The 12,465-nt window shown below is 43.1% G+C and overlaps 2 protein-coding genes across 3 annotated transcripts in view; both read left to right on the forward strand.

Annotated features, from left to right (window-relative positions):
- Positions 1-113: 113 nt before the first annotated feature.
- On the forward strand, positions 114-6,093 carry tpra1 (transmembrane protein, adipocyte asscociated 1). The gene is made up of 11 exons (XM_058054901.2): positions 114-296; positions 1,078-1,261; positions 1,343-1,475; positions 1,710-1,796; positions 2,591-2,663; positions 2,755-2,834; positions 3,711-3,821; positions 3,890-3,950; positions 4,021-4,123; positions 4,563-4,643; positions 4,742-6,093. Exons 2-11 carry the CDS (start codon positions 1,089-1,091, stop codon positions 5,010-5,012), a joined length of 1,173 nt encoding a protein of 390 aa, XP_057910884.2. The 5' UTR covers positions 114-296; positions 1,078-1,088; the 3' UTR covers positions 5,013-6,093.
- Positions 6,094-6,305: 212 nt separating this feature from the next.
- Positions 6,306-12,465, forward strand: part of chchd6b (coiled-coil-helix-coiled-coil-helix domain containing 6b) — a 41,642-nt gene continuing 35,482 nt past the window's right edge. For both annotated transcript variants that reach the window (XM_058054598.2, XM_078798577.1), the window contains exons 1-4: positions 6,306-6,526; positions 7,074-7,167; positions 7,272-7,326; positions 7,428-7,584. In XM_058054598.2, coding sequence (XP_057910581.2) covers positions 6,443-6,526; positions 7,074-7,167; positions 7,272-7,326; positions 7,428-7,584 — 390 coding nt within the window. In that variant the 5' untranslated portion in view covers positions 6,306-6,442. The remainder of the gene's footprint in view (positions 6,527-7,073; positions 7,168-7,271; positions 7,327-7,427; positions 7,585-12,465) is intronic.

Below are 12,465 nucleotides of genomic sequence, written 5' to 3' on the forward strand. Positions count from 1 at the left end.
CGGTATATGAGCATGTTGGCTTTTTAGTACAACACTCAATGACGCATGCGCACAAGAACACCCGAGTGGCGTCATAATATAATCTCGCGAGATGTGCTCCGCGTCCACTCGGCTGCCGAGATGTCAGATGACCAGCGGTGGTATTTGTCAACGGAGCTCGCCAGAGATGTCCCGAAATATTGAACAATTTAGTGACCTATCTCATATATACGACACTATGTGAGTCATACGTTGACATATTTTTACGACGTATATTCACCTTCAGTCGGACAAGGGAATTCGAGGCTTCTGTAAAGGTAAACTACTGCATTTCGCAGGATTAGCGTCACTATACGTTTGGACTATTTTCACTTTTGTTTCCATACTAACAACACCGGTGGTTTCCCACTAGTATCATCTATTTCAACTCCCACCGTAATCTATGTTCGCGTAAAGATTCATGTCACTTAACTTAAGGGCACTGATATTGGTCAATAGGATAGCTAGCTACGTCGGCTAACAGGTAACATTCTCTGAAAAGGTGAAGAGTTGAAACTAAAGTAGCGAATGCAGCAACAACTCCCTTTTTGATAACTTCTTGTAAAAACGGTGGGAACTTTTAAACTGGTGAATATATCGTATTAGTCACGCTTTTAGGGCGGGCTCCGTGGGGTGTTTATTGACTCCCGTAAATTTCGTACACACGTGAGACTACTTTACATGAAGAAACGTGCAATGGAAATAGAACACTAACCACACGCGTGGGGTATGAGAGGAAACGACCTTAACTAAACACTAACAAATAGGCAGACATACACGGGAAAAATTAATATTACGTGGACTGACGAACACGTTACCGTACATAGCATTGAACACATGATACTAACCATTTCCGTTTGTAACCCTCACGTTACGTATATACTATATTACCACCAGAGTCGTTCCATGTTTGTTTTAAAGCAGATACAGTATTGTGACGTACCCGCCAGGTACAAGATTATCCTGAAACTTGTCACCTTGATTACAATGTCGTAAAAGCATGTATGACTAGAGTTGTAGTCATCACTGTTGTCTCATTTAGTTTTCCCCGCACCCCAGGAGGAAAAAACATGCTAGCCACAGTGACTGCTGTGGTCAGGTTTGCTCAATACAATGGCAGCGTCACGTCCACGTCACTGGAGAACACTTCCGCATTCCCTACCTGGCTTCCTGATTCGGAAGCCAACATCAGCAAACCTCATAAATGTCTCCAAGTTCTATATGAGGATGTGGGTGACTCCAGGTAAACACCAGTAGCGGGAAACAAAATCCAAATCCTGACAATGCCACTAATATTTGTCTTCATATTGTCATCTTTTCCTAGGGTGCGGTTCTGGGACCTCCTCCTCCTTGTGCCTAATGTCGCCTTCTTTGTTTTCTTGATGTGGAAGCTGCCTTCAGCCAGAGCCAAGATTCGACTCACCTCCAGTCCTATCTTCACCACCTTTTACCTACTGGTAGGACTTATTTTTACATTGACAAGTGAAGTGGTCAGTGACTTCACAGTGACTGCTGTCTTCTGGTTATATTCCCTACCAACATCATGTATGTACCAAGCAGACTCTTAATGCATTTAAATCTGCCTCTTAAGGCTTCCAAAGGTCACACATCACGCCGTTTCAAGGGCACGTTGTTCTTACTTGATGGCAAAACATTGCTAATGTCTCCTACCATGTTTGTGTATTTCCCAGGTATTTGTCGTAGCAGCAGTGGGAATCACCCGGGCCATTGTATCAATGACTGTCAGCTCGTCCAGCTCTGCCACCATTATTGACAAAGTAAGGATGTTTAAATCAAAGTTACACCAACCTGCCACAATACATCCAATAGTATTCGCTGTACCGAGACAGCCAAAGTAGCTGCTGCAAGCTGTAACACAATATTGCAATATAATATTGTCATATATTATTTGGACTCACTGCCCTTATATGTGGAAATATCAGTATTTGTATAAAAAATATATTTGTTCCACTAACCCCACCAGTTAATGCATAACCTTGTACTCTCTGCAGTTGTGTAAATAAACACCTCTCGCCATTATACGAGGACACACAATACCCTCTCTGTATATATGATCCAAACGGGTTAAGGCGCTTGTCCCATAACCACTAATATGCAAAAAATATACTCATTGACGCTTAAAGTAAATTATCTGTCAAGATCTTTGAGTGGAACAACATGTTTTTTCTCCCAACAACCATCCAATCTGTACTGTTCCAATATGAATGAGAAGCAGCTGCTGCAGTATACACAGTTGTATACAAGTATGCACTTGTTTTATGAAATACTGAGCAGAGCCTGATATGAGCTTCTCCGTGACTTTGTAAGGCCGCCGTATAAAAGAAAAAAAGGCATAGCTTACATTGTTGACATACCAGATGGATCTTCAGTATGTGATATTACAGTATGACTGTGTACAGTGAAGTGGTTGCTTTGGAAAGTACTGCTTATGTAACTTGTACAAAAGTTGGCCACATGGTGTTTTTCAGTAACCACATATTTGTTCAGTCACATTGGACTCTTGTGATCTTTGTTGCCTCATTAAAAAAATCTTTTTTTTTCTCCCCCTTAGGTCTTATGGGAAATCTCCCGCTTCTTCTTATTGGCAATTGAACTCAGTGTTGTCATTCTTGGACTGGCTTTTGGTTAGTTAATCACTTGGTTTTATACTACATTTCTTACACACATTTCCCCCCCAAAAATGTTCAAAAGCAGTTTTCCTTGGCTGTGTTTTAGGCCACCTGGAGAGTAAATCCAGTATAAAGCGTGTTCTGGCTATCACTGCCGTGCTTGCACTGGCGTACTCCATCACACAGGTAATCTCACGAGACAAAAAATGACATGAAATGACACATTTAGGCCCGTCACGTTAATCGATGAATCGATAATTGTGACGCCCTCGATAAATTGACTTGTGAATGCTTGTGTTTATGTGTGTCTGTTTAATGTGTTCGTGCTTTTGTGCCACACAGGCTGGATGACAAGAGGGTTCACTCTGTCTGTGCGCATTGGTTCTATAGTGGAATAATTGGGGAGAGTGAGCCCTCATCTCATTCAGCCTCGTTGTGGAGGTGGGACTACTAGAGCGTGGATACTGAGGGTTAGCAGTGAGCCTCCTGAGACAGAATACGCTAACATAAATGAAGGCACAGAAGTGATGGCTTCTAAGGCCAATGCCACAGCCGACAGTGGGAGTGTGATGTGGATTACTGGGGATTACTGTTGCAACGACACATCATCAGTAGGGTAAAACTAACCTCACGACGGTCTAAACCCAGCTCATGTTCCCTAGCTGCTGGAGGCGCAGCAGAGCAGCCGTCCTGACGGTCAAAGTAAATATAAACTAAAGATTGCAAAATGGCAGTGTCGACGGTGTCGTGTGCTACACTGCCAAAGAAACGCAACCATTCAATATGGCGTATATGGCATAAAGTTCTAACATTTATACAGTCAACTTCCGTCACAGGCTAATGTGGCTCACAACATATACGCTCTACTTGAGCACCATCTAGTGGTTCACATATGAATGACATCTCTCCGCAATAATTACAGTAGTTTAAAAAATGGTGATGAAAGTCATGATTATCGAGGATACTTTGTGGCACAGTTGACCATGGTCACAGGCCCGCATACATTTTACTTTCCCTACAAATGTACAAGAACTTAAAGTAAAAACTTTGTTGCCCTCACAGGGCACTTTAGAGATCCTGTACCCAGACAGTCACCTGTCCGCTGAGGACTTCAACATCTACGGCCATGGAGGACGACACTTCTGGTTGGCCAGCTCCTGCTTCTTCTTCTTGGTTAGTAAGCAGTTATACCTTTTGGGAAGAACTCGTAGAATTCCTGACACTGACTGTGTATTTTCCAGGTGTACTCTCTGATTGTGATCTTGCCAAAAACACCACTGAGGGAGAGGATATCTCTGCCATGTAAGTTTTAATACATCTAGGAGTAGAAATGAGATGTTCCACATTGAATGTGTACGTTTCCTCCATCCAGCTAAGAGGAGTTTCTATATGTATGCTGCCATCCTGGCTCTGCTGAACTTCATCCAAGGCCTGGGAAGTGCTCTTCTCTGTGCAGACATTATCGAGGGTCTCTGGTCAGTATACCGGTATTAATACTCTTACTGCCAATCATAATTAATACATAGTGGAACCTCGGTTTGTGATCATTCTAAATGACGACTGAACTTTTACTTTTATTCAAGACTTGGTGATTCGGTGGGAATTGTCAACGTAAATTGGAGGTTACGAAAACCAAGGTTCCAGTGTACATGTAGACATTGTAGTACATTGTAACCTTTGTAAGGTTTAACCCGGAGCAATGGGTACAAGTTACTCTTTATGTAATAACGATTTGGAATTAAATAAAGTATCAATCGCCTATTATTGTTGATATGTTTTTAGAAAGTCACCCAACCACATCACCAAATTGTTAGTGGTATAATGTATTTGAAATGATGTAGTTAAGCGGAAGCATAGAGTCCATGTGTATGTTTTTAGTTGCCACTAATTACAGTTTGTGTCTTGGTGAACCAGCTGTGTGGATGTCACCACCTTCCTGTACTTCTCCGCTTTTGCGCCACTCATATATGTCACATTCCTCAAAGGATTCTTTGGGTACGTAAGGACAAATCACAGAAATTAAAGGTGTTTTGACGTAAAATTTTAATTAATTTAAGCCTCTGTGACCTCTTCTCCCCCCTGGGCCCCAGCAGCTCTGAACCCAAGATCCTGTTTTCCTACAAGTCGCAGGTGGACGAGCCAGATGACACCGATGTCAACCTTCCACCGACCGTTGCTGCAACTCTTGGTCGTAAGGAGCCCACTGACCAGGGCCTGTACTATTCCTCCACCCAGTTTGATGGGTCTGGTCCCAGCAGTACAGGAATGGGTGGAGCATACCTGGACGATGTTGCCTCCGGACCCTATGGGTCCAGCAGCATCAACAGCATTGAAGCTGATCGGTGGAGACCTGTTAACGTCTAATTTCCTTTTTGGGGGAGCGACATGTGGGCTTCAATGTTTGTAAAAATGGTATTGGGCCAAAATAGTTTGACTTGTAGAAACTGGTCAAATTGGTCCTTTTCGGAGACCAGGTGGACGACTCTCCATCCATGTGGACGACCGTGAAGCTATCAACTGCTTTTATGAAACCGTGTGTACTGCTGCTGTAGTCCACATGCAAGCCGCTGGAACACATCTTCTCTCCTTCTGCTTGTCAACAGCAATCACTCTGTCCTCAGTGAGGAAGATTGTTTTCATTTCAAGAGCCCAAGTCTTCAGGTGTTAGCATGATTTCAGAGATAACTTATCATGTGTACATTCCCAGCCAACTGTTGGAGTGACGTCGGCTAACGTGTATTGTCCTTTGTTGTCACGTCCCAATATACAAGACAAGGTTTAGTGCTGTTGACTGGTACATCTTATCTTCTCCACTAATTGCTGATGTGTTGGTGTTCTGTGTCGAAGTGTACAATGAAAGTCAGAGGAACAGATCGGTTCTACTGTATATTCACACCACTCAGTAGCGACGCTCAGATTCTCAACCACGGTCTTAACCCGTTTTTCTATTTATTTTGAAACTTGACATTCCTACTTGTACATCATGTACAGATGTAATGAAGTATTATTGGTCAATCAGTTTTATTCTTACTGATGCCAAACTCTTTCCTTCATCCAAGCTGGAAATGCATCGGCTATTTTGCTGAAGATTGGTAATTGTGCGTCAATAGCAAAAAATTGCTGTGTGTTTGCGTGGACATTTGTAGTGTGACAAAGTCGCTGCATTAAACCATGACCTGTATGTAGAAGGTGTACCACAGGGTTATGTTTGAATTTATTGTGGAGCAACAACACAGCATTCTTAGTTAGATTGATAGTGTTTTCTATTCAGCTGAATGGTGCTGTACGACTAAAATATGAGCTTTTTAGATTTGCATATAATTACTATTATAATTTTTGGATCTGTTTTTGATTACAAGAATATTAATTCCCTGTCAAAGGCTTCCATGATACAGAATAAAAATGTCATGGTCGGCTCTTATTTTTTTATGTCTTGTTTTCATGGTAATGCTGTTGAAGATATAGAGACATGTTTTGAAACAACTTAATGTAATGTTTAATTAAAATACATTTCATTACCAGGCTTAACGTTTCCTTACAGCGCTGTGCTAGTATTATACTGCAGCTGGACTACATTTCCCATAGTCCTCTTCTACGGTCAACGTCACAATTTCTTTTGTACAACCAATCAGCTTTAAGAATACAGCGGGGCCACGGTGACCTTGATTGGACCGTTTTGACCAGCGGTCTCGGGCGGCGAGTCCAGCCTGCTGTCAAACAAATGTCTCAGTGCCGCAAAACAAAGCTCAATTAAATCTAAAAAACACCCAGAAGAGACAAACAAGGTTTTCGACATGGGAGGGAATGGCAGCGCGGCAAGGAAGGTGTCATTCGGACTGGACGAAGACGAGAAGGTCACCGTTATTGAAGGAGTGAAGGTAACTGTTAACGTTTATTTCCTTATAAGTCCTCTTTTTGTGAGCAGGCGCTTAACGGTCAGCTACGTTAATAATTGTTAGCCGGGGGGGTGGGGGGGGCGTCCTCACTTCAACCTGCTCTTACGCACTCAACCCCCCCTCGTTGAAACCCCCGATGACATGCTATTTGACACCCCCCTCTGAGTCTGCCTTAATGTAATGATAGCAAACTGGACATTAGAGCTGGGCCGATACATCCAAATGGTGATATTACCGATACAAGGATGTTATCGGTAGTAGATCGATACCGGCGTGATGAGATGGATATTTGTCAGTTATAGTGTATTTCCACAAATACTGTACATGTGTGTGTGTGATGTTGTACAAATGTATGATCGTCTACATGAAATTCCACAAGCAGTTCTAATGGAGGCGTTGGGTAATACATATTTACTTTTTGGGGGGGGGGGGGGTCAATGTATCTTTAACTACTCCCTTTCTAATGCCGTATTATGTACCCACTACTGTAGTAGATGAGCGTATATGACCCCACATATTGGTTTTCCAGCTTTCAGAAGAAGTTCTCAGGCGGATGAGGGATGCCCAAGGGTCCGGCAGGTCCAAGAAACCTCAATCCCAGCAAGACGGCAACAAAACATCAAGTATGTTGTCCTTCAAAGACATCAACTTTACTACATTTCTTCACTACATTGGCGGTATTATAGTAGTACAATTGTTCATTGTTGTGGTATTTTTTGTTTTTCAGGTTTAAAATCACCCAGAGCCTCCACGACAGAAGTACAAGAAGAAATTCGTAGAAAGTGAGTGCTGAAGTTGGTAGATGAAGAAGAAGATTGGATAAATGGGTTGAATCGCTCTTTGTATAATGAATAGCTAATACTGCTCTTATCTCTTATCTCAGTTTTGAGAACCAGCAGGCCTTGGTGCAGGACCAGTTGGCCAGACTTGCTCAGAGGGAGAGAGAGACTGCAGCCACTGTGGGGTTGGATGACCTGAGCCCCGCCCTCATCATTGAGAAAGGGAAGGCTTGGGAAGAACACGAAAAGGCTAAGATGCTGGTGAGTCACATGGTCTGCAACATAATAAACAGGCCCAAAAACATAAATATTGCAGATAAAAACACCCTAAACACTTTCAAAACACGTCTTTAAAAACAGTTTTAGCAGTACGGCTTCACTTATACATTAGTAATAAAACTTATGATGTGCATAAAATATGTGCATATGCCTTTAAGGCAGTTTTGTAAAATCCAAACAATGGACATTTTGTTGCCTTTCTGCAGCAAATACTGTTTTGGCCAACAGCACCCTCTGCTGTTTAGACATCTAATGTCAACAGCGACAGCTCACATTTACTTTTTTCATTCAGATGTTGGTTTTCCATTCATTCATTCATTCATTCATTCATTCATTCATCTTCTACCGCTTATCGTCACGAGGGCCGCGGGGAGTGCTGGAGCCTATCCCAGCTGTCTTGGGGCGGGAGGCGGGGTCTGGACCTGGTGGCCAGCCAATCACAGGGCACATATAGACAAACAACCATTCCCACCCACATTCATACCTATGGATTGGAATGGGGGGTGGAGTACCCGGAGATAAGCCATGCATGCACGGGGAGAACATGCAAACTCCACACAGAGATGGCCGAGGGTGGAATTGTGCTGTCTTTACAGCCCTTCTCGCCAAATTAGACTTTTAAATCTCACAATAATACTTGGAGTGGAGCGTTACATCTCGACTTAAGTTTGTAAATAATTGAATTGCAAAGCATATTGCCTTTTTAAATGTGCTGGTGAATACATTTGACTCAAGTAGACTCCCAAAATCATGATCTTATTGTGAACTATGGCTAAAGACTTCTCTCCACCGTTTTAATTAAGCCAGCACAGCTGTCATAAACAACATCGTACCAGGGTAAACTATGCTCTTGGTAGTTCTCTCCAATGATGGTGAATGATTCCAAACCCGCTCAGCCAATGTATTATCGGTTCTAAAAGAAAGCACCCTGCCTCCTTAGCAGTCTGTGGCACCTTTCTTCCTGGAGTTCTACAAGCTACGGACCACATGACTGACATCCCTAAATAGACCACATGTTACAACAACGCCAAACTCCTCTCTTCACTTCCATTAACACCTCCTTTGTTTGCCTTCCTCCCCCGATTGTTCTCTTCCTCTCAAAGGTGTCATTCTTTCTGCAAATAAAATGTAATTACTATTCCGCACTGAAACGACTCTCACACGTATAGTAGGCCGATACGGGCACACGCATACACGTAAATAACATGCATCTGTCTTACCGTTACTGACAGGGTGAGAGGAGTAGTTAGTGTTAGTTATAAACCTTGGGATTCTTAATTAGTGATGGTGCTGCATGCACATGTTGGATTTGTTTGGGTTATTTATATTCATCCATTCATTCATTCATTCATTTTCTACCGCGGGGTGCTGGAGCCTAGACAAACAACCATTCACACTCACATTTATACCTATGGACAATTTGGAGTGGCCAACTAGCCTAGCATGGAATTGGGGTGGGGGGGGGGTTAGGAACACCAAGTGGTGAGGAATGGCTGGACTTCCATGACCACATATCTTGCCATTTACTAACCAAAATACCCCATCAATCAATAAAACGTGTATAAACGCGTATGAATAATGTTAGGTTCAAGTACAAGAAGTGTCATTTCATCATAACACTTTTCCTAACAGCTCTACTGTGACATGCTGGAGTTGCAATACCTTGCAAGACAAAGATATCCGTGATATCCGTGATATCCGTGATATCGCTGAAACATGAATGAAATGTTGCATAATGCCAACAAGGCAAAAAGCCAAAACAGCCTTGAAATGGCAGCTTGTTCCAAAAAACCCCAAAATGTCGTCTGAGCTGAAGTTTATGATGAGACGTGACATGCCCGTTTGGTCATGCTGGTGTACCTTCTCTCTCACATCCTGTTTTCCTTGAACACGTAGAAGCCAGACTGTTGTGTGGGCAGGTGACAAAAATTGGGTACTTGTCATACTTCTGTCGCGCCGTGTTAATTAGCTAAATATCAGTGTCACTCCGCTTATTTTTAGTTGTTGGAAACAGCTTTGTGTTGTTCAGGGTGGAAATGAATTGGCTGTGCAGTCAGACACACCTCATCACAACATTTAGCAAGGAGCCACACTATCAGGGTCACCGCTTGGCTCTTACTAGGATGCGTTGCCTCACATGGACACTAGATGGCGGTGTTGGAACGCTACACTCATTCAGGGTTGGGAACTTGACTTGCACAGCAACATGTGCTACTTGACGATGCTTTATCCTGGCATTCATTTCTCCACGTCTACGGCTCATCTTTTCATTTGTCCTTTGCCAACCTGTCCTTGCGTCCTTGCCTCTGAGCCATGCCTGAGATCAAAGCATTTAACACTGTCCAGAAGAACATGATAAAACGTCGGGTGCCGGCATATAGATTAGCTTTGCTGCAATGCTCAGACACAAGAACAGGATTGTGGGGTGGAGCTGCTTACACTCAATAATGGGAGCATATTCATGGTAGCTAGCAAGCTAGATGGAACCAGACTGTTTAGTCTGCTTAGATGACTTCAGCTGCAGCGAGGGCAGCAGATGGACGTGTTCCTTCAACCATGCTCACACAATCCCAGAAATATCTGCAGATGTGTTTTTTCCCCCTCTTGGTGGAATATGATGTCTGATTTGATTTTGGACCGTTCTGTGCGAGATTCCTCCTACAGTCCATCCAAAAAGGTGCACGTTAGCAGTGGCAGATTAGGGATATGGCTTGTGATCAGATTTCCCAAGGTTGTTTATCGCAGTTAATTAGTCTATGAAATAGTCCCACCAACATCATTGGCTGATATTCCCATATAAATGTAATATTGGTTCATATGAGCATTGTTGGCTGTTTTGCCGATAATGATATCTGCATGCAGGTTATAAACAAGCTCTCAGAATGTTCGCAGTCTGCAATTATTTCCACGTTTTGCCTGGAGTATGTAAACATGCAATTTGCAATGACTGCAAAGCGAAGTCAGATGGGAGCCAGGCGTCCTCCCCTAACACTTCTATTCAAATATCACATGCCAGGAAGAAGACGTGCTAAATGAGCCCAGCTTGTTTCATACTTTAGACTCTTTAGACTTTATTCTCGTATGGATGTTTGTGCCACATAGAAATGTGCAGCTTTCCAAACTGAAGCATTGCCATTATTATTTTACTGGTGAACGTACTATTACAAAGCTGTCTTATTGTTGATAGGAGGAGAACATTTTATTTTAGTTGATTGGCGGTCATGATTCTTTCATGACTATTTTATTGAGACAACTTTCTTTACCTTTAACTTTCCTTGTTTGTGTGTGTTTGTGCAATGCCTGTTGTGTGTTCATGTGGTATTGGCTGATAACGGAATTGGAGCTGGAGTCTATTGTTACATTGGATATTGGTAAGAAATACCAATATGCAGCATTTCGTCTGTTAACCATATATCTGTATTATTTAGATTTTTTTGTAACATTTAGTGTTTTCCAGCAATGGTGATTCGTACATCAGGCAGTGATGACATAAAGTTACAAAATAGTTGAGTTCCCCAATAAATCGTTGACTGACGTCTTATCTCTCTTCCACTAACAAGCTCATAAAAGTAGACTTCATTAATGCCACAGCTGGCCTTTGCCTCAATCAATTCCAAACAATCAATCATTTAATCGATATCATTGTTATTATACCTTTTACTAGTTCACATTTGACCCAGAACCCAGCGGAAGCCAGCTGAATCGGGCTGCTTGGTGGGAATCTGGCTAATCTGGCTAATCTGGCTAATCTGGCTAATCTGGCTAATCTGCCTGTCCATGTCAACATAAAGGTGAATACAGTAAAAGCAGCCCACCAGGGATGCTGTAGTTCCACACTTGGGCAGGATAATGTATTGGTTTTGCCTTTCATAGAGAGAACACAGCAGCGTCATGTAGTAAGGCAGCGTCTGGGACGGCACGTACTTGGAAACATCTGGCAAGAGGGCTCCGAGAGTGGCCGTACGGTATAATAGATGTGGATGGCTGAACCTGCTTGTTAGTAAAGACGGAGCAAGAATGGGGAAGAAGCAAAGAGATAGGGAAAGACGGATACGTGGGATGGGAAGCGGGTAGTCCAGACTGAAGTACACATTTAGGACATAGCCATTCGCAGTAATGGCGTTGTTTAACACCGTGACTCGGGACTTTGGCACGCACACGGAAAATGTAACGGTAATCCAGACACATTCACACTCGGTTAAATCGGTTGTTATCATCTCCTCTAATCACCGCTTTGACATTTTTTCATCATGTTAATGCCGCTAAGCCCTTTGTACACGCACACACTCCATCACATGCTATTTGCTGACGAGGAGAGTCCTCACCGGCTGACGAGATTTCGATCGGTGCGGCACTGTGACGAGGAGGGAGCACCCCGCCACAAATCTTGTCGGCTCAAAGGACAAACGCGTAGGAGTGGAATACATCTCCCATCAGTGAGCGGTGGCGATGTAATGAGACAGCAGGGCAGGACCTATTGTTCAGATGAAAAATAAGGTTTCCTTCCAGCTTCACGCAAATTGCCGTGTTGCCGTCCCGTGTTACGTACCGAAACGCTCATTAAAAGTTCAGTCGTGGGATTTTTTGGAATCATTATTTTGCTCCATCTACCTCACCAAATATTAGTCAGCCATTACAGTCACAATCCAACCAGCAGAAGCGGGTGACTACCCTGGTGGTGGTCTGGGATGCGGGCTCTCATCTGGTCTTCCTCGTGGGCAGGGCGTGCTTTTGGCTTTCACTGGCTTCACCCCGACGCATCACAGTTTGACCATCTGTTGACCATCTTCTATAGTCTAGAAGCCAGCGCGCCGAGAACCATTTGGAATTCACGAGTCGGAGGAGTGGAGTTCTAACAACTAT

This window comes from Doryrhamphus excisus, linkage group LG18 (genome assembly GCF_037039965.1).
Source record: "Doryrhamphus excisus strain RoL-2023G ecotype Guam linkage group LG18, RoL_Dexc_Guam_v1.1, whole genome shotgun sequence".
NCBI lineage: Eukaryota > Metazoa > Chordata > Actinopteri > Syngnathiformes > Syngnathidae > Doryrhamphus > Doryrhamphus excisus.

Bases quoted from the DNA above. Each gene is read 5' to 3' on its own strand.
- tpra1 (XM_058054901.2), top strand. From the start codon at position 1,089: ATGCTAGCCACAGTGACTGCTGTGGTCAGGTTTGCTCAATACAATGGC. The intron at 1,262-1,342 runs GTAAACACCAGT...ATCTTTTCCTAG, and splicing joins GAGGATGTGGGTGACTCCAG to GGTGCGGTTCTGGGACCTCC. The intron at 2,664-2,754 runs GTTAGTTAATCA...GCTGTGTTTTAG, and splicing joins CATTCTTGGACTGGCTTTTG to GCCACCTGGAGAGTAAATCC.